This window comes from Nerophis ophidion, linkage group LG17 (genome assembly GCF_033978795.1).
Source record: "Nerophis ophidion isolate RoL-2023_Sa linkage group LG17, RoL_Noph_v1.0, whole genome shotgun sequence".
Lineage (NCBI taxonomy): Eukaryota > Metazoa > Chordata > Actinopteri > Syngnathiformes > Syngnathidae > Nerophis > Nerophis ophidion.
Window position 1 is genome coordinate 11,510,806 of NC_084627.1, and position 23,495 is coordinate 11,534,300.

The 23,495-nt window shown below is 39.8% G+C and overlaps 2 protein-coding genes across 2 annotated transcripts in view; one reads left to right on the forward strand and one right to left on the reverse strand.

Annotated features, from left to right (window-relative positions):
* Positions 1 to 11,002, forward strand: part of LOC133536078 (multidrug resistance-associated protein 1-like) — a 73,268-nt gene extending 62,266 nt beyond the window's left edge. The window contains exons 28-31 of the mRNA XM_061876275.1: positions 1,621 to 1,787; positions 1,852 to 2,046; positions 2,112 to 2,250; positions 10,809 to 11,002. Coding sequence (XP_061732259.1) covers positions 1,621 to 1,787; positions 1,852 to 2,046; positions 2,112 to 2,220 — 471 coding nt within the window. The 3' untranslated portion in view covers positions 2,221 to 2,250; positions 10,809 to 11,002. The remainder of the gene's footprint in view (positions 1 to 1,620; positions 1,788 to 1,851; positions 2,047 to 2,111; positions 2,251 to 10,808) is intronic.
* stard7 (StAR related lipid transfer domain containing 7) lies at positions 6,538 to 22,231 on the reverse strand. Its single transcript, XM_061876274.1, has 9 exons — positions 22,005 to 22,231; positions 19,362 to 19,821; positions 15,020 to 15,186; positions 14,882 to 14,931; positions 11,244 to 11,354; positions 11,086 to 11,168; positions 10,177 to 10,276; positions 10,001 to 10,085; positions 6,538 to 7,526 (listed from the first exon to the last, which is right to left on the reverse strand). Exons 2-9 carry the CDS (start codon positions 19,799 to 19,801, stop codon positions 7,342 to 7,344), a joined length of 1,221 nt encoding a protein of 406 aa, XP_061732258.1. The 5' UTR covers positions 19,802 to 19,821; positions 22,005 to 22,231; the 3' UTR covers positions 6,538 to 7,341.
* Positions 22,232 to 23,495: the final 1,264 nt, after the last annotated feature.

Here is a 23,495-nt window from a genome sequence, read left to right on the forward strand (position 1 = left end):
TATTCCCTTTGGGATCACTGGGGGGGGCGCTGGTGCCTATCTCAGCTACAATCGGGCGGAAGGCGGTGTACAGCCTGGATAAGTCGCCACCTCATTGGATTAATATATATATATTGACTAAAAATTCATATTTAGTCAATTTTGTATAAATAAATATTGTCACACCACAATCCTGTGTTTGTGTCAGACTCCAGATCAATATTGATGTTAGCAGACCAGCCCTTACAACGCAATAATAGCATCAGCAAGCAAGGCTCCAATTAAGAAGAGGGGAAACAGCCCCTCCCGCCCAGAAAGTAATGCAGCTGCTACTTCAAAACAGATAAAGAGCTGGCCAAAACAGCTCTGTGAGCCGACAAACAGGAGCCCTTATGACAAAACAAAATAGTTTACTAGTGCTTCAAACCTTAATGACATCTATTAAACAAGACAAGAAGCAAATAATTAAACAGAGACAGAATTCAATTTGGCTCAATTGAGGAGATACGTCTGGGCTGTACTCTTGTCTTTATTTGGACTTTCCGTGATTACATGGCAACAGCTGTTTCTAAGGGTCGGGGGGCGTAAACAGCCCTCGCCGTTGATTACAACAGTTCAAAGAAAAGGTCGCCTGGAGGGGAGTCAGGCCTTGCTTCCTCTCCGCTTTGTAGTTCTTGGGTCAAGAGAAAATATTTCTGTTGATTACTATACTTGAAAGAAACAGAAGATCTTCATGTTGATTCCCATCCTACACAGTGGAGTTTTACAAACCTTATTCTTGGTGGGCTCAAAGACCGCTTTTGTCTTCTCGCCGGGAACTCATTGAAACACAAAGTTATTTTAACAACATAAGAAGAAAAACCCAAAGATTTCACATGGGGAAGCACCAGCTGCTTTAAACACGACTATGGATTAAGAAAGCTCACTTAAAAATATCCCATTCTCACACCACCCCGGCAGAGAGTGTTCTGCTCTATCGGGGTGCAAAACGACACTTGTTCAAACACGATAGGGGCAAACCTCTGCCAGCGCAACAACGGCTGTCAGAACCGATTGGCCCCTCATTAGTTGTACCAATGATCTGTTGTGTTCATTTTTGGCATGTTGTGTGTCAGGTTCAAACACTAATGACGTCTATTAAACAAGACAAGAAGCAAGGAATCAAAGAGAGACAGAATAAATTTGGCTCAATGAGGAGAAACGTCTGGACTGTACTCTATGCACACTTCTACCAGGCTCTGACAAAAGATTGTATGCCTCCTCTTTTTTTGGGGGACTTTCCCTGATTACATGGCAACAACTGTTTCTAAGGGGAGGGGGTCGTAAACAGCCATCACCTTGGAATAAAACAGTTCAAAGAAATGGTGCCTGGAGGGCAGTCTGGTCCTGCTTCCTCTGCGCTTTGTAGTCGGTTCAAGACAATATCTTTCTGTGGATTTCAATACATCAAAGAAACAGAACCCCTTCATGTTGCTTCCCATCCTACACAGTGGAGTTTTACAAGCCTTTTTTACTGGTAGGATCGAAGACAGCTTTTGTCTTCTCATGGCAACACAACATTTTGTGATAACCTACATACAATTATTTTGACACTGTGGATTTTAAAAGATTCTGAAGTGACCCCTGACTTTTGGCCTCCAGGATCCGGTGCTGTTCTCAGGATCCCTCAGGATGAACCTGGACCCGTTTGACGTGTGCTCGGACGAGGAACTGTGGAGGGCTCTGGAGCTGGCTCACCTCAGCAGCTTTGTGTCCCGGCTGCCCGACCAACTGAAGCACCAGTGCTGCGAAGGAGGAGAGAATCTCAGGTACTAAAAACCTCAGAGACACGGCCCAGACTCGGTTCACCTGATGTCACCCGCTCCTCTGCAGTCTTGGTCAGCGCCAGCTGTTGTGCTTAGCCAGAGCTCTGCTGAGAAAAACTAAAATCCTGGTTCTGGATGAAGCCACCGCAGCTGTGGACTTGGAGATGGACCAACTGATCCAGTTCACCATCCGGACTCAGTTCAGTGACTGCACCGTCCTCACCATTGCTCACCGCCTCAACACCATCATGGATTATACCAGGTGAGGCAGAGGAGGACTGGCTTTGGCAAGATGTGTGTGTGGTCATGTCCTTCATGTCCTGGCAGGATCATGGTGATGGACCAGGGCTCCATCGTGGAGATGGACTCTCCCTCACAGCTCCTCCAGCAGCGAGGACTCTTCTATGGGATGTGTCGTCAGGCTGGACTGCTCTGACACACCAGCAGGCGTCCTGTATCATCTCATGTATCCTCCACATCCATCGTCTCATGTATCCTCCACATCTATCGTCTCATGTATCCTCCACATCAATCATCTCATGTATCCTCCACATCTATCGTCTCATGTATCCTCCACATCGATCGTCTCATGTATCCTCCACATCAATCGTCTCATGTATCCTCCACATCGATCATCTCATGTATCCTCCACATCGATCGTCTCATGTATCCTCCACATCGATCGTCTCATGTATCCTCCACATCGATCGTCTCATGTATCCTCCACATCGACCGTCTCATGTATCCTCCACATCGACCGTCTCATGTATCCTCCACATCGACCGTCTCATGTATCCTCCACATCGACCGTCTCATGTATCCTCCACATCTATCGTCTCATGTATCCTCCACATCGATCGTCTCATGTATCCTCCACATCGATCGTCTCATGTATCCTCCACATCGATCGTCTCATGTATCCTCCACATCGATCGTCTCATGTATCCTCCACATCGATCGTCTCATGTATCCTCCACATCGATCGTCTCATGTATCCTCCACATCGATCGTCTCATGTATCCTCCACATCGATCGTCTCATGTATCCTCCACATCGATCGTCTCATGTATCCTCCACATCGATCGTCTCATGTATCCTCCACATCGACCGTCTCATGTATCCTCCACATCGACCGTCTCATGTATCCTCCACATCTATCGTCTCATGTATCCTCCACATCGATCGTCTCATGTATCCTCCACATCGATCGTCTCATGTATCCTCCACATCGATCGTCTCATGTATCCTCCACATCGATCGTCTCATGTATCCTCCACATCGATCGTCTCATGTATCCTCCACATCGATCGTCTCATGTATCCTCCACATCGATCGTCTCATGTATCCTCCACATCGATCGTCTCATGTATCCTCCACATCGATCGTCTCATGTATCCTCCACATCGATCGTCTCATGTATCCTCCACATCGATCGTCTCATGTATCCTCCACATCGATCGTCTCATGTATCCTCCACATCGATCGTCTCATGTATCCTCCACATCGATCGTCTCATGTATCCTCCACATCGGTCGTCTCATGTATCCTCCACATCGGTCGTCTCATGTATCCTCCACATCGGTCGTCTCATGTATCCTCCACATCGATCGTCTCATGTATCCTCCACATCGGTCGTCTCATGTATCCTCCACATCGATCGCCTCATGTATCCTCCACATCCATCGTCTCATGTATCCTCCACATCCATCGTCTCATGTATCCTCCACATCCATCGTCTCATGTATCCTCCACATCCATCGTCTCATGTATCCTCCACATCCATCGTCTCATGTATCCTCCACATCGATCGTCTCATGTATCCTCCACATCGATCGTCTCATGTGTCCTCCACATCATCTCATGTATCCTCCACATCTATCATCTCATGTATCCTCCACATCGATCATCTCATGTATCCTCCACATCATCTCATGTATCCTCCACATCGATCGTCTCATGTATCCTCCACTTCGATCATCTCATGTATCCTCCACATCAATCGTCTCATGTATCCTCCACATCGATCGTCTCATGTATCCTCAACTTCGATCATCTCATGTATCCTCCACATCTATCATCTCATGTATCCTCCACATCTATCTTCTCATGTATCCTCCACATCAATCGTCTCATGTATCCTCAACTTCGATCATCTCATGTATCCTCCACTTCTATCATCTCATGTATCCTCCACATCTATCGTCTCATGTATCCTCCACATCGATCATCTCATGTATCCTCCACATCGATCATCTCATGTATCCTCCACATCGATCGTCTCATGTATCCTCCACATCATCTCATGTATCCTCCACATCGATCGTCTCATGTATCCTCCAATTCTATCTTCTCATGTATCCTCCACATCAATCACCTCATGTATCCTCAACTTCGATCGTCTCATGTATCCTCAACTTCGATCGTCTCATGTATCCTCCACATCGATCGTCTCATGTATCCTCCACATCATCTCATGTATCCTCCAATTCTATCTTCTCATGTATCCTCCACATCAATCACCTCATGTATCCTCAACTTCGATCGTCTCATGTATCCTCCACATCGATCGTCTCATGTATCCTCCACATCGATCGTCTCATGTATCCTCCACATCGATCGTCTCATGTATCCTCCACATCAAGCATCTCATGTATCCTCCACATCGATCGTCTCATGTATCCTCCACATCGATCGTCTCATGTATCCTCCACATCAAGCATCTCATGTATCCTCCACATCGATCGTCTCATGTATCCTCCACATCGATCATCTCATGTATCCTCCACATCAATCACCTCATGTATCCTCAACTTCGATCGTCTCATGTATCCTCCACATCAAGCATCTCATGTATCCTCCACATCGATCGTCTCATGTATCCTCCACATCGATCGTCTCATGTATCCTCCACATCAAGCATCTCATGTATCCTCCACATCGATTATCTCATGTATCCTCCACATCAAGCATCTCATGTATCCTCCACATCTATCGTCTCATGTATCCTCAATTTCGATCGTCTCATGTATCCTCCACATCAATCGTCTCATGTATCCTCCACATCGATCGTCTCATGTATCCTCCACATCTATCGTCTCATGTATCCTCCACATCTATCGTCTCATGTATCCTCCACTTCGATCATCTCATGTATCCTCCACATCATCTCATGTATTCTACACATCATCTCATGTATCCTCCGCATCATCTCATGTATTCTACACATCATCTCATGTATCCTCCACATCGATCATCTCATGTATTCTACACATCATCTCATGTATCCTCCGCATCAATCATCTCATGTATCCTCCACATCGATCGTCTCATGTATCCTCCAATTCTATCTTCTCATGTATCCTCCACATCAATCACCTCATGTATCCTCAACTTCGATCGTCTCATGTATCCTCAACTTCGATCGTCTCATGTATCCTCCACATCGATCGTCTCATGTATCCTCCACATCATCTCATGTATCCTCCAATTCTATCTTCTCATGTATCCTCCACATCAATCACCTCATGTATCCTCAACTTCGATCGTCTCATGTATCCTCCACATCGATCGTCTCATGTATCCTCCACATCGATCGTCTCATGTATCCTCCACATCGATCGTCTCATGTATCCTCCACATCAAGCATCTCATGTATCCTCCACATCGATCGTCTCATGTATCCTCCACATCGATCGTCTCATGTATCCTCCACATCGATCATCTCATGTATCCTCCACATCAATCACCTCATGTATCCTCAACTTCGATCGTCTCATGTATCCTCCACATCGATCGTCTCATGTATCCTCCACATCGATCGTCTCATGTATCCTCCACATCAAGCATCTCATGTATCCTCCACATCGATCGTCTCATGTATCCTCCACATCGATCGTCTCATGTATCCTCCACATCAAGCATCTCATGTATCCTCCACATCGATTATCTCATGTATCCTCCACATCAAGCATCTCATGTATCCTCCACATCTATCGTCTCATGTATCCTCAATTTCGATCGTCTCATGTATCCTCCACATCAATCGTCTCATGTATCCTCCACATCGATCGTCTCATGTATCCTCCACATCTATCGTCTCATGTATCCTCCACATCTATCGTCTCATGTATCCTCCACTTCGATCATCTCATGTATCCTCCACATCATCTCATGTATTCTACACATCATCTCATGTATCCTCCGCATCATCTCATGTATTCTACACATCATCTCATGTATCCTCCACATCGATCATCTCATGTATTCTACACATCATCTCATGTATCCTCCGCATCAATCATCTCATGTATCCTCCACATCGATCGTCTCATGTATCCTCATCAATCATCTCATGTATCCTCCACATCAATCATCTCATATATCATCCACATCGATCGTCTCATGTATCCTCCACATCTATCGTCTCATGTATCCTCCACATCTATCGTCTCATGTATCCTCCACTTCGATCATCTCATGTATCCTCCACATCATCTCATGTATCCTCCACATCGATCATCTCATGTATTCTACACATCATCTCATGTATCCTCCGCATCAATCATCTCATGTATCCTCCACATCGATCGTCTCATGTATCCTCATCAATCATCTCATGTATCCTCCACATCAATCATCTCATATATCATCCACATCGATCGTCTCATGTATCCTCCACATAATAGTGAGACTACACTTCAACAGACAACAGACATAACTGAGAGTACAATAATGTGTTGTGTGTGACAGTCAGTCAGGTGGTAAACGTGTCTTTATTGTTTCGAGGCAACTTGAACTCCACAGCATGTTGTTATTTGTACATTCAGGAAAAGGAAGTCATTGATTTAACAAGAAGCAGCAGAATTACAGCACACATTTAGCAAGATTTAGCTCATCCAGGTTATTTTTTAATAAGAATTAACAACAGAACAACAAAAAAGTCTGCTTGTTTGCTGCAATTGAAATGGATTAACCTTTTTTCATTTCCACACGTCTAAAAAGACAAACAAACATGCATTTAGACGTGCATGTGTGAGCACTTCACTGCTTGTTAGAAGACACGCGCTACAAGGTCGGCTTTTAGCTTCCTAGAACACTAAAAGTTGCCCAAGTTCATCTTCTGCATAGACCTGGAAAAGCAACCAATCTTGAGAGTCCAGTCCTTCATCAGTCCATGCAGAGATGAGTCAGCAATGTTCTACGGTCAACTCTGCAAAAGCAGCTCCACCATTTGTCCAAACCTCTTGTCTTTTTAGTCCGCTTTGCCACAGCAGTCATGACACAAGAACGTCAACAATTTGTCCGTCTCCACTCCCTCAGACCAGTGTTACGGTGCACACGCACACACACACACACACACACACACACACACACACACACACACACACACACACACACACACACACACACACACACACACACACACACACACACACACACACACACACACACACACACACATTGGCATTAAAGACAAAACATCTTCACACAAAACAAACCCAAAGTGTTTGGGTTTTTGGAGGGTTTGATCCGGACAAGTCCACATGTCGGTGTGGGCTCAAGCGTACATCTGACCAGGACCACCGCTGTGGTTTTTCTCTGCGGCCAGTCTCTCCTGGTTCTGGTTCTGCAGGCGGGCCGTGTCGCTGCTTTTAATGACGCTGGCGTAGTCGTACACGCCCACCTCCAAGTTCCTGGCCTGCAGAGCTGCGGTGTGCAGTTTGTTCAAGAAGTCCGGCATGCCTGTCAGGGAAATGACAATCTTATTCTAATTGCTTTGACATTTCAACAGTGAGACATAATAGTAAGAAGTACATCCTTGTTAGATAACAACAATAAGTTATTTTTCCAACTTAAACATATTTTGAGAGTTACATATTCCAAGAGAGCTGAACATCTTTTTATTTGTGCAAAACATGTTTTTAAAATACAACTATTTATGTTGCTGTCTAATTGTGAATAAAATGTGATTCATATTTTTTTTTAATGTTAAAAAAATATTGGGAGTATTTTTTTTGTTAACATTAAATGCCAAACTGAATGTAAATTAATTCGAAGTAGAAACAAGTGGATTATGAATCAAAATATTCAATTGTGCATATTATTTTTTTTCATATTAAAAAAATATATTTTTTGTTAACATTAAATGCCAAACTGAATGTAAATTAATTCAAAGTAGAAACAAAAGGATTATGAATCAAAATGTTCAATTAATAATTGTGCATAATATTTTTTTTATGTTAAAATACATTTGGAGTAATTGTTAACATTAAATGCCAAATTGAATCAATTCAAAGTAGAAACAAGTGGATTATGAATCAAAATGTTCAATTAATTGTGCATATTAATTTATTTTTTAATTGTAAAAAAAAATTGCAGTATTTTTTTGTTAACATTAAATGCCAAACTGAATGTAAATCAATTCAAAGTAGACAAAAGCGGATTATGAATCAAAATGTTCAATTAATAATTGTGCATATTAATTTTTTGTTAACATTAAATGCCAAAATTCAAAGTAGAAACAAGCGGATTATGAATCAAAATGTTCAGTTAATAATTGTGCATATTATTTTTTTTTGTTAAACAAAATTGAGTAATTTTTGTTAACATTAAATGCCAAATTGAATCAATTCAAAGTAGAAAAAAGCAGATTATGAATCAAAATGTTCAATTAATAATTGTGCATATGAATTTTTTTCATATTAAAAAAATGAGTATTTTTTGTTAACATTAAATGCCAAACTGAATGTAAATTAATTCAAGTAGAAACAAGCGGATTATGAATCAAAATGTTCAATTAATAATTGTGCATATTAATTTTTTTCATATTAAAAACAATTAGGAGTATTTTTTGTTAACATTAAATGCCAAACTGAATGTAAATTAATTCAAAGTAGAAACAAAAGGATTATGAATCAAAATGTTCAATTAATAATTGTGCATAATAATTTTTTTTATGTTAAAATACATTTGGAGTCATTTTTAACATTAAATGCCAAATTGATTCAATTCAAAGTAGAAAAAAGCGGATTATGAATCAAAATGTTCAATAATAATTGTGCATATTAATTTTTTTCATATTAAAAAAAAATATTTTTTGTTAACATTAAATGCCAAACTGAATGTAAATTAATTCAAAGTAGAAACAAAAGGATTATGAATCAAAATGTTCAATTAATTGTGCATATTAATTTTTTTCATATTAAAAAAATTAAGAGTATTTTTTGTTAACATTAGATGCCAAACTGAATGTAAATGAATTCAAAGTAGAAACAAGTGGATTATGAATCAAAATGTTCAATTAATAATTGTGCATATTAATGTTTTTTATGTTAAAACAAATTTGGGACTAATTTTTAACATTAAATGCCAAATTGAATCAATTCAAAGTAGAAACAAGTGGAGTATGAATCAAAATGTTCAATTAATAATTATGCATATTAATTTTTTTCATATAAAAAAAAGAAAAAAAAAAAAAAGAGTATTTTTTGTTAACATTAAATGCCAAAATGAATGTAAATTAATTCAAAGTAGAAACAAAAGGATTATGAATCAAAATGTTCAATTAATAATTGTGCATATTAATTTTTTTCATATTAAAAAAAATTAGGAGTATTTTTTTTAACATTAAATGCCAAACTGAATGTAAATTAATTCAAAGTAGAAACAAAAGGATTATGAATCAAAATGTTCAATTAATTGTGCATATAAATTTTTTTCATATTAAAAAAAATTAAGAGTATTTTTTGTCAACATTAAATGCCAAATTGAATGAATTCAAAGTAGAAAAAAGTGGATTATGACTTAAAAATTTTCAATTAATTTTGCATATTAATTTATTAATGGTAAAAAAAAATTGCAGTATTTTTTTGTTAACATTAAATGCCAAACTGAATGTAAATCAATTCAAAGTAGACAAAAGCGGATTATGAATCAAAATGTTCAATTAATAATCGTGCATATTAATTTTTTTAATGTAAAAAAAAAAAATCGGGGTATTTTTATGTCAATTAATAATTGTGCATATTAAATAAATACTTAGTTTAATTGTAGATACAATATTTTAAAACAAAAAGGGGAAGAGTCAAAAATATAAGAGATGAATAACGGCATAAAATAAATCTGCAGGATTTTGAGGAAAAAAATCCAATTTCAAGAAACACATTTGAGAGTGTGTGCAGTGTGGTTTATAGAAGATGTGTGAAAGAGAATCTCACCACTGGACACCATCCAGCTGACACAGTACCGGGGGAAGGCGGTCTGGGGGTCGTCGCTGTAAGTCAGCAAGTAGTCGAAGCCGTTCTGGAACAAAAAGAGTCACATTATTTGAAGTAGAGTTAATTAACAGAGTTCACTTAGTGTTTGTAGCGCTGGATTAGTGTCTGAGGACAACCTCGTCAAAGGAGGTGTGCGGGCGGATGACCATCTTGGACTGGTACGTGTGGACTCTCACAAAGTCCTGAGACTCTGGAACTCTGGGATGCTGCACAGCTCTGACAAAAAAAAAAAAGAGGACATGTTTGTGTATTCAAATGGAAGATGGTGCTGTCAGAATAATTGTGTCGAAGTTATCACAAAACTTTGTGTTTCCTTGAGTTCCTGGCGAGAGGACAAAAGCTGGCTTTCATCCGACTAATCAACCATTTTCTACCGCTTATTCCCTTTCGGGGTGGCGGGGGGCGCTGGCGCCTATCTCAGCTACAATCGGGCAGAAGGCGGGGTACACCCTGGACAAGTCGCCACCTCATCACAGGGCCAACACAGATAGACAGACAACATTCACACACTAGGGCCAATTTTAGTGTTGCCAATCAACCTATCCCCAGGTGCATGTCTTTGGAAGTGGGAGGAAGCCGGAGTACCCGGAGGGAACCCACGCAGTCACGGGGAGAACATGCAAACTCCACACAGAAAGATCCCGGGCCTGGATTTCATCCGACCAATCAAAAAGCTTGTAAAATTCCACTGTGTAGGATGGGAAGCAACATGAAGGTGTCGTTTTCTTTGATTTATTGCAATCCACAGAAAGATTTTGTCTTGACCCGAGATCTACAAAGTGGAGAGGAAGCAGGACCGGCCCAAACTCCAGTGACCTTTTCTTTGAACTTTTTTGTAACTAAAAGGCAGTGGCTGTTTATGACCCCCCTCCCTTAGAAACAGCTGTTGCCATGTAATCAGGGAAAGTCCAAATAAAATACAACCACTGCCTCTCTCCTCATTGAGCCAAATTTCATTCTGTGTCCGTTTAATTCCTTGCTTCTTGTCTTCAGTGTTTGAACCTGACAGGTGTGCTGACTCCTACCTGGACACCAAGATCATCAGGTTGTTGTCCAGGTCCACGTCATAGCGCCGCACATACACGTAGTCTCTGGAGTACATGGGGTACTGTGGGGGAGAGGGGAGAGTCCGTTTAGTGCTTTTATTTTAGGGCCCAGATGAGGAAGAGGAGGTAGAACTCACAGGAAAGTGCGTGGCCCAGTGGACCACCTCTGAGCCCGTGTTGAGGTCTCGGTCCACCACTTCCAGTTTGATGACGAGCGCATCCCACTTCTTCCTGTAGTCAGTGTCCAACTGGGACAAAGGCAAGACCGAGGTCAGCCATGTTGTCATTGTGCTATTTAAACCACAGTGTTAACATTGTGCAAGAGGTGGACCCGTAAAGGACGCCAACAGCTGCTACCGACATCTTATGGAGACACACAACCAGAGGTGGGTAGTAACTCGCTACATTTACTAAGTTACATCTACTTGAGTAACTTTTGGGATAAATTGTACTTCTAAGAGTAGTTTTTATGCAACATACTTTTACTTGAGTATATTTATAGAGAAGAAACGCTACTTTTACTCCGCTCCATTCATCTACTCGCTACTTTTTTTTTATCGATCTGTTAATGCACGCTTTGTTTGTTTTGATTTAGTCAGACACGAATTCAAAGTTTCACCAATCAAATGCAGTCACTGGTGACGTTGAACCAATCAAACAGAGCCAGGCGGTCACGTGACTGTCACAAGTCGAATCCGACCTAAAATGTTGAAAAACTTATTGGGGTGTTACCATTTAGTGGTCAATTGTACGGAATATGTACTGTACTGTGCAATCTACTAATAAAAGTTTCAATCAATCAATCAAAAGTGTAAAGGAAAAACGACACTTTTTATTTCAACCGTACTTCCCGTCAAAAGCCTAAAGACTGATCGCACAGTTCCTGTCTTCACAATAAAAGCGCCGCTCCATCGCGCCTGCGCTAACAAAATAAGAGTCTCCGAAAGCCAGCGCAAACAAGCTAGCAAGCTACGGAGTTTGCCGCCATTGTATTTCTTGTAAAGTGTATAAAAACGAATATGGAAGCTGGACAAATAAGATGCCAAAAAACAACGACTTTCATGTGGTATTAGACAGGAAGGAGGAACTTTTTTTCTCCTCCATTTGAAAACGTGGACGTTATCAGCACTGGGAGCAGGTGGGTAAAGTGTCTTGCCCAAGGACACAACGGCGATGACTAAGATGGTGGATGCGGGAATCGAACCTGCAACCCTCAAGTTGCTGGCACGGCCGCTCTACCAACCGAGCTAAACCTGTAATGCAGGACACCATTGATTTTAATTATTTAATATTTTTGAGTAATCACAGTGAAAAGTTAAATAAAATCCTACTAAATATATTTGAGATCCGAAAGGTTCCCCACTCATGAAGTGATGCATTTTTATTAGTTTTTTTTTTATACTTTTAACACTTAAATTTCAAGATCAACTTCCGATATATCCGTCGATTTTAAGTTGGAACTATTATTTTGTTAGTTTTATGCTCTTTTGTCAAAACTTTGATGTTTTTATATGGCAACCACACAACATATGCAATATTTTTTCACAGAAAACATTTTAAAGTGATCATTTTTAAGTAATAATTCATTATAACGTAGATTTTTTTTTTTTTTTTTTTTTGAGCAATGGACAAAAAAGAAAATAAAGACAAAAGGAACAAAAAAACAGCCTGCATGGAAGCTTTGTGTCAACATTGCCACTTTTTCTCATTGGATTTCACCTCATTACATTTTTGTTAAATGTTTATTTTTGCAATACTATCAATTTTGCAATTTTTGCAGAATGTGTGGTGGGCCGGTAAAGGATTAGCTGCGGGCCGCACTTTGGACACACCTGTGGTAAGGTAAACATTGCACATGATAACACTTTGAGACAGAGTACAGCAGCAAGTCAAATTTAATTAAAGACTCTCATCTCTATATTTGAACCAGACCCTGTCTTTGTATAACAGTTTAAATCGATTAAAAGTCAAATAAAGCGGTCTGTCATGACGTTTTTAGCATTTAATCAGACATAGTGGGTCATATTTGTATCCCGCTTTTCTACTTTCAAGGTACTCAAAGCGCTTTGACATTATTTACCCATTCACACACACATTCACACACTGATGGAGGGAGCTGCCATGCAAGGCCCTAACCAGCACCCATCAGGAGCAAGGGTGAAGTGTCTTACTCAGGACACAACAGACGTGACCAGGTTGGTAGAAGGTGGGTATTGAACCAGGAACCCTCAGGTTGCTGGCACAGCCACTCTTCCACTGTGCCAGGCCGTCCCCATTATTGTGAGGTTTTGTATGAATATTCCTAAAAATAAATACGCCGGCCGACAGACACATTTTTGTTTGTCTAAATTTGGCCCCCGGGTCAAAATAGTTGCCCAGGCGACCATGCAGTATAATAGTTGCCCAGGCGACCGTGCAGTATAATAGTTGCCCAGGCGACCGTGCAGTATAATAGTTGCCCAGGCGACCGTGCAGTATAATAGTTGCCCAGGCGACCGTGCAGTATAATAGTTGCCCAGGCGACCGTGCAGTATAATAGTTGCCCAGGCGACCGTGCAGTATAATAGTTGCCCAGGCGACCGTGCAGTATAATAGTTGCCCAGGCGACCGTGCAGTATAATAGTTGCCCAGGCGACCGTGCAGTATAATAGTTGCCCAGGCGACCGTGCAGTATAATAGTTGCCCAGGCGACCGTGCAGTATAATAGTTGCCCAGGCGACCGTGCAGTATAATAGTTGCCCAGGCGACCGTGCAGTATAATAGTTGCCCAGGCGACCGTGCAGTATAATAGTTGCCCGGGCGACCGTGCAGTATAATAGTTGCCCGGGCGACCGTGCAGTATAATAGTTGCCCGGGCGACCGTGCAGTATAATAGTTGCCCGGGCGACCGTGCAGTATAATAGTTGCCCAGGCGACCGTGCAGTATAATAGTTGCCCAGGCGACCGTGCAGTATAATAGTTGCCCAGGCGACCGTGCAGTATAATAGTTGCCCAGGCGACCGTGCAGTATAATAGTTGCCCAGGCGACCGTGCAGTATAATAGTCGCCCAGGCGACCGTGCAGTATAATAGTTGCCCAGGCGACCGTGCAGTATAATAGTTGCCCAGGCGACCGTGCAGTATAATAGTCGCCCAGGCGACCGTGCAGTATAATAGTCGCCCAGGCGACCGTGCAGTATAATAGTTGCCCAGGCGACCGTGCAGTATAATAGTTGCCCAGGCGACCGTGCAGTATAATAGTTGCCCAGGCGACCGTGCAGTATAATAGTTGCCCAGGCGACCGTGCAGTATAATAGTTGCCCAGGCGACCGTGCAGTATAATAGTTGCCCAGGCGACCGTGCAGTATAATAGTTGCCCAGGCGACCGTGCAGTATAATAGTTGCCCAGGCGACCGTGCAGTATAATAGTTGCCCAGGCGACCATGCAGTATAATAGTTGCCCAGGCGACCATGCAGTATAATAGTTGCCAAGGCGACCGTGCAGTATAATAGTTGCCCAGGCGACCATGCAGCATAATAGTTGCCCAGGCGACCATGCAGTATAATAGTTGCCCAGGCGACCGTGCAGTATAATAGTTGCCCAGGCGACCGTGCAGTATAATAGTTGCCCAGGCGACCATGCAGTATAATAGTTGCCCAGGCGACCATGCAGTATAATAGTTGCCCAGGCGACCATGCAGTATAATAGTTGCCCAGGCGACCATGCAGTATAATAGTTGCCCAGGCGACCATGCAGTAAACATTTCAAGACTTGTACAAGTTGGTCGATATCATACCTGCACGTTGAAAAACTGTCTTGGTGTGACGTCGCTGTAGGATCCCAACACTGCCATGAAACACAACAACAACAACAACAAGAGCTGTTATGGGGTTGACTTGTTTCATGGTGGCCTGCAAGCCCAGCGACCCCTGACCTCTGTACTCGTACAGGTGACTGTCAGGGATGGGTCTCTTCCACACTTTGAAGTCTTTCTTCTCCATCACCAGCTCCCAGCCCACATCCACCTGCTCGCTGGTGCAGACTGAAGATCTGTGCTTTGGACTCTTCACCATGTCCAGTGCCTGCAGCTCGAGTCCACACCTGCACAGCCATGTAGGCATCATAGCACAATGAGGGATGTAGGCATCATAGCACAATGAGGGATGTAAGCATTATAGCACAATGAGGGATGTAAGCATCATAGCACAATGAGGGATGTAAGCATCATAGCACAATGAGGGATGTAAGCATCATAGCACAATGAGGGATGTAAGCATTATAGCACAATGAGGGATGTAGGCATCATAGCACAATGAGGGATGTAAGCATTATAGCACAATGAGGGATGTAAGCATTATAGCACAATGAGGGATGTAAGCATCATAGCACAATGAGGGATGTAAGCATCATAGCACAATGAGGGATGTAAGCATCATAGCACAATGAGGGATGTAAGCATTATAGCACAATGAGGGATGTAAGCATTATAGCACAATGGGGGATGTAAGCATTATAGCACAATGAGGGATGTAAGCATTATAGCACAATGAGGGATGTAAGCATTATAGCACAATGAGGGATGTAAGCAACATAGCACAATGAGGGATGTAAGCATTATAGCACAATGAGGGATGTAAGCATCATAGCACAATGAGGGATGTAAGCATTATAGCACAATGAGGGATGTAGGCATTATAGCACAATGAGGGATGTAAGCATCATAGCACAATGAGGGATGTAAGCATCATAGCACAATGATGGATGTAGGCATCATAGCACAATGAGGGATGTAAGCATTATAGCACAATGAGGGATGTAGGCATTATAGCACAATGAGGGATGTAAGCATCATAGCACAATGAGGGATGTAAGCATCATAGCACAATGAGGGATGTAAGCATTATAGCACAATGAGGGATGTAAGCATCATAGCACAATGAGGGATGTAAGCATTATAGCACAATGAGGGATGTAAGCATTATAGCACAATGAGGAATGAAGCCATTATAGCACAATGAGGGATGTAAGCATTATAGCACAATGAGGGATGTAAGCATTATAGCACAATGAGGGATGTAGGCATTATAGCACAATGAGGGATGTAAGCATTATAGCACAATGAGGGATGTAAGCATTATAGCACAATGAGGAATGAAGCCATTATAGCACAATGAGGGATGTAAGCATTATAGCACAATGAGGGATGTAAGCATTATAGCACAATGAGGGATGTAAGCATTATAGCACAATGAGGGATGTAGGCATTATAGCACAATGAGGGATGTAGGCATTATAGCACAATGAGGGATGTAAGCATCATAGCACAATGAGGGATGTAAGCATCATAGCACAATGAGGGATGTAAGCATCATAGCACAATGAGGGATGTAAGCATCATAGCACAATGAGGGATGTAAGCATCATAGCACAATGATGGATGTAGGCATCATAGCACAATGAGGGATGTAAGCATTATAGCACAATGAGGGATGTAGGCATTATAGCACAATGAGGGATGTAAGCATTATAGCACAATGAGGGATGTAGGCATTATAGCACAATGAGGGATGTAAGCATTATAGCACAATGAGGGATGTAAGCATCATAGCACAATGAGGGATGTAAGCATCATAGCACAATGAGGGATGTAAGCATTATAGCACAATGAGGGATGTAAGCATCATAGCACAATGATGGATGTAGGCATCATAGCACAATGAGGGATGTAAGCATTATAGCACAATGAGGGATGTAAGCATTATAGCACAATGAGGGATGTAAGCATTATAGCACAATGAGGGATGTAAGCATTATAGCACAATGAGGGATGTAAGCATTATAGCACAATGAGGGATGTAAGCATCATAGCACAATGAGGGATGTAAGCATCATAGCACAATGAGGGATGTAAGCATTATAGCACAATGAGGGATGTAAGCATCATAGCACAATGATGGATGTAGGCATCATAGCACAATGAGGGATGTAAGCATTATAGCACAATGAGGGATGTAAGCATTATAGCACAATGAGGGATGTAAGCATTATAGCACAATGAGGGATGTAAGCATCATAGCACAATGAGGGATGTAAGCATCATAGCACAATGAGGGATGTAAGCATCATAGCACAATGAGGGATGTAAGCATCATAGCACAATGAGGGATGTAAGCATTATAGCACAATGAGGGATGTAAGCATTATAGCACAATGGGGGATGTAAGCATTATAGCACAATGAGGGATGTAAGCATTATAGCACAATGAGGGATGTAAGCATTATAGCACAATGAGGGATGTAAGCAACATAGCACAATGAGGGATGTAAGCATTATAGCACAATGAGGGATGTAAGCATCATAGCACAATGAGGGATGTAAGCATTATAGCACAATGAGGGATGTAGGCATTATAGCACAATGAGGGATGTAAGCATCATAGCACAATGAGGGATGTAAGCATCATAGCACAATGATGGATGTAGGCATCATAGCACAATGAGGGATGTAAGCATTATAGCACAATGAGGGATGTAGGCATTATAGCACAATGAGGGATGTAAGCATCATAGCACAATGAGGGATGTAAGCATCATAGCACAATGAGGGATGTAAGCATTATAGCACAATGAGGGATGTAAGCATCATAGCACAATGAGGGATGTAAGCATTATAGCACAATGAGGGATGTAAGCATTATAGCACAATGAGGAATGAAGCCATTATAGCACAATGAGGGATGTAAGCATTATAGCACAATGAGGGATGTAAGCATTATAGCACAATGAGGGATGTAGGCATTATAGCACAATGAGGGATGTAAGCATTATAGCACAATGAGGGATGTAAGCATTATAGCACAATGAGGAATGAAGCCATTATAGCACAATGAGGGATGTAAGCATTATAGCACAATGAGGGATGTAAGCATTATAGCACAATGAGGGATGTAGGCATTATAGCACAATGAGGGATGTAGGCATTATAGCACAATGAGGGATGTAAGCATCATAGCACAATGAGGGATGTAAGCATCATAGCACAATGAGGGATGTAAGCATCATAGCACAATGAGGGATGTAAGCATCATAGCACAATGAGGGATGTAAGCATCATAGCACAATGATGGATGTAGGCATCATAGCACAATGAGGGATGTAAGCATTATAGCACAATGAGGGATGTAGGCATTATAGCACAATGAGGGATGTAAGCATTATAGCACAATGAGGGATGTAGGCATTATAGCACAATGAGGGATGTAAGCATTATAGCACAATGAGGGATGTAAGCATCATAGCACAATGAGGGATGTAAGCATCATAGCACAATGAGGGATGTAAGCATTATAGCACAATGAGGGATGTAAGCATCATAGCACAATGATGGATGTAGGCATCATAGCACAATGAGGGATGTAAGCATTATAGCACAATGAGGGATGTAAGCATTATAGCACAATGAGGGATGTAAGCATTATAGCACAATGAGGGATGTAAGCATTATAGCACAATGAGGGATGTAAGCATTATAGCACAATGAGGGATGTAAGCATTATAGCACAATGAGGGATGTAAGCATTATAGCACAATGAGGGATGTAAGCATTATAGCACAATGAGGGATGTAAGCATTATAGCACAATGAGGGATGTAGGCATTATAGCACAATGAGGGATGTAAGCATTATAGCACAATGAGGGATGTAAGCATTATAGCACAATGAGGGATGTAAGCATTATAGCACAATGAGGGATGTAAGCATTATAGCACAATGAGGGATGTAAGCAACATAGCACAATGAGGGATGTAAGCATTATAGCACAATGAGGGATGTAAGCATTATAGCACAATGAGGGATGTAAGCATTATAGCACAATGAGGGATGTAAGCATTATAGCACAATGAGTGATGTAAGCATTATAGCACAATGAGGGATGTAAGCATTATAGCACAATGAGGGATGTAAGCATTATAGCACAATGAGGGATGTAAGCATTATAGCCCAACGAGGGATGCAAGCATCATAGCACAACGAAGGATGCAAGCATTATAGTACAATGAGGGATGTAAGCATTATAGCACAATGAGGGATGTAAGCATTATAGCACAATGAGGGATGTAAGCATTATAGTACAATGAGTGATGTAGGCATTATAGCACAATGAGGGATGTAAGCATTATAGTACAATGAGGGATGTAGGCATCATAGCACAATGAGGGATGTAGGCATCATAGCACAATGAGGGTGTGTGTGTATGGAGTGTGCACAATCCCAACCTGAGTATCTCCTCATCTTGAATCTTCTCGTGCTCCCACAGGAAGACGCCCGCCAGAGCTGCCATCAGCCGACCTGTAGGCGGGTGTTTGCTCTGCAAGCGACGCCATATGCTCCCCACCAGGGTCCACCTGGTCCTCTCAGAGTACAAGTTGGAGTAGAGCTCGCCGATCCGACACGCGCGCCGCAGCCTCTGGCCGGTCAAAAAACTACAATGGTCCACAAAGATGGACAGCAGTCCCTTCTTCTTTTGTCCACATCCTGTAGTCTCCCGGACCAGGACCGCCGCCCTGCGGAGGTTGGACAGCAGCAGGTCGGTGGCCCTGCCCAGCCATGGAGACGAGATCCCGCCTTCCTCCGGCCGGAACATCCCCCAACTCCGCAGCCTGAGCGTCCTGACCCCGACCTCGCCGGGCAGACGACGCGGCAGCGACTGAAACATGGCGGCCGCTCCTCCCAAGACTGGATGAGCAGCAAAGTAGGAAACGAATTTGAGATGTGAAGAAATGCAGCGTGCATGAGTTCTGTCACACATGTCAATGTCAGTCATTTACCTTTAAATGCACCTTTTCATATTTTTATATTAAACATGTAAATATCAGTAGTTTACCTTCAAATGCACCTTTTCATATTTTTATATTAAACATGTAAATATCAGTAGTTTACCTTCAAATGCACCTTTTCATATTTTTATATTAAACATGTAAATATCAGTAGTTTACCTTCAAATGCACCATGCCAGTGTTATATTAAACATGTAAATATCAGTAGTTTACCTTCATAAGTAGCACATTTATGTACAAAATAAACATTCATCCCCAGAATAAAAAATTATCCCCAAAATAAACATTTATCTCCAAAATAAACATTTATCCCCATAATAAATGAGTTGTACTTGTATAGCGCTTTTCTACCTTCAAGGTACTCAAAGCGCTTTGACACTACTTCCACATTTACCCATTCACACACACATTCACACACTGATGGAGGGAGCTGCCATGCAAGGCGCCAACCAGCACCCATCAGGAGCAAGGGTGAAGTGTCTTGCTCAGGACACAACGGACGTGACGAGGTTGGTACTAGGTGGGATTTGAGCCAGGGACCTTTTAAAGTAAATATTTATCTCCAAAATAAACATTTATCTCCAAAATAAACATTTAACTCTAAAGTAAACAATTATCCCCGAAATATACATTTTTGTCCAAAATAAACATTAATCTCCAAAATAAACATTTATTTTTAAAGTAAATATTTATCTCCAAAATAAACATTTAACTCTAAAGTAAACAATTATCCCAAAAATAAACATTTATTTCCAAAATAAACATTTATCTCCAAAATAAACAATTATCCCCAAAATAAACAATTATCTCCAAAATAAATAATTATCTAAGAAATAAACATTTATCTCCAAAATAAACATTTATCCCCAAAATAAATATGTATCCCCATAATAGACATTTATCTACAAAATAAAATATTATCTACAAAATAAACATTTATCTAAAAAATAAATACTATTCTCCATAACAAAAAATAATCCCCAAAATAAATATTTATCTCCAAAATAAACAATTATCCCCAAAATAAACATTTATCTCCAAAGTAAACAATTATCCCCAAAATAAACATTTATCTCCAAAATAAACAATTATCCCCAAAATAAACAATTATCTACAAAATAAATAATTATCTAAAAAATAAACATTTATCTCCAAAATAAACATTTATCCCCAAAATAAATATGTATCCCCATAATAGACATTTATCTACAAAATAAAATATTATCTACAAAATAAACATTTATCTAAAAAATAAATACTATTCTCCATAACAAAAAATAATCCCCAAAATAAACATTTATCTCCAAAATAAACAATTATCCCCAAAATAAACATTTTTCTCCAAAATAAACTATTATCCCCAAAATAAACTTTTATCCCCAAAATAAACAATTATTTACAAAATAAACATTTATCTCCTAAGTAAACAATTATCCCCAAAATAAACATGTATCTATAAAATAAATACGTATCTCCAAATTATAAAAAAAATCCCCAAAATAAACATTTATCTCCAAAATAAACATTTATCTCCAAAATAAAAATGTATTTACAAAATAAACATTTATCTCCAAATTAAAAAATAATCCCCAAATTAAATATTTATTTTCGAAATAAACATGTATCTGCAAAGTAAACATAAATCTCCCAAATAAACATTTATCTCTAAAGTAAACATTTATCTCTAAAATAAACATTTATCTTCGAAATAAACATTTATCTGCAAAGTAAACAAATCTCCAAAATAAACATTTATCTTCGAAATAAACATGTATCTGCAAAGTAAACATAAATCTCTAAAGTAAACATGTATCTCTAAAATAAACATTTATCTCCTAAGTAAACATTTATCTGCAAAACGCCAAAAGGGACAAGCGGTAGCAAAAGGAAGGATGGATAAATATTTTTCTTGAAAATAAACATTTAATTCTTAAGTAAACATTTACCTGTAAAATAAACATGTATGTGTAAAATAAACATAAATGTAGAAAGTAAATAAAGTAAAGCTAAAGAAAAGAAGATAATTGCGCTGAAGTTAGCGAGCACGCGACATTAGCCTCGGCTAGCGTTAGCATGACCAACCTTAAGCAGTGTCTGCGACTCCAAGGCCGCTCCTCGCACACCACAGCCGGCAGCCGGCAGATACTCTCCGCCTCTCCGCTTCAACTCGGTTGAGTCGTCGTTGTTGTTCCAACTGGAGACTTTTATCCGAGTGACGCCGACACACTTGCCATCTTTCACCAAACACTCATTTGACCCCTTTCTGCCCGTCGTCTCTTGGACACACCCACCCGGAAGCTGAAGCCTGGCACGCGTATAACACGCACGCCTATTGGACGGAGGTCATTCCTAACGGGGATTGTGATTGGTTGAGAGCGTGAATAATTGCATGTGCACACTTGGTAAAGATTCTAGCGAGATGAAATGTGTTTGTTCCGAATGTTCTCTGTCATATTTCCCCACTGTCGTCCATGTTTCTATCTCAAATAAAACTTCGGCTGTGGGGGAGGAAAAAAAATCGCATTCAAACCTGGGTTTAAAAAAAAAACACGAGTCATGACGTCATCAATATGCGACCATGGGAAGGTACCTAAGCAAGATCATTTAAAAACAATAATGTATCCCTTTTTTTTTTTTTTTTTCCACAAAAGTTGAATGTGTAATACATTACCAACACTTTTAAAATACAACTTCTCGACTAAATTTTAAAACTGCCATTAAATCATGGCTCAGCTCAACCTCGACCTGATCTGAACCTCCATGCATCAAGCAGGTTTATATGTGGTTATAATGTTTATATATTTATATGTGGTTATAATGTATATATATATTTATATGTGGTTATAATGTGTATATATTTATATGTAGTTATAATGTATATATATATTTATATGTGGTTATAATGTTTATATATTTATATGTGGTTATAATGTATATATATTTATATGTAGTTATAATGTATATATATATATATTTATATGCGGTTATAATGTTTATGCATATTTATATGTAGTTATAATGTATATATATATTTATATGTGGTTTTAATGTACATATATTTATATGTGGTTATAATGTTTATATATTTATATGTAGTTATAATGTATATATATATATTTATATGTGGTTATAATGTGTATATATTTATATGTGGTTATAATGTATATATATTTATATGTGGTTATAATGTATATATATTTATATGTGGTTATAATGTATATATATTTATATGTGGTTATAATGTATATATATTTATATGTGGTTATAATGTTTATACATATTTATATGTAGTTATAATGTATATATATATATATTTATATGTGGTTATAATGTAGTATATATATATTTATATGTAGTTATAATGTATATATATATATTTATATGTGGTTATAATGTTTATATATTTATATGTGGTTATGTTTATATGTTTATATGTGGTTATAATGTGTATATATTTATATGTGGTTATAATGTTTATATATTTATATGTAGTTATAATGTATATATATTTATATGTGGTTATAATGTATATATATTTGTATGTAGTTATAATGTGTATATATATACATATAT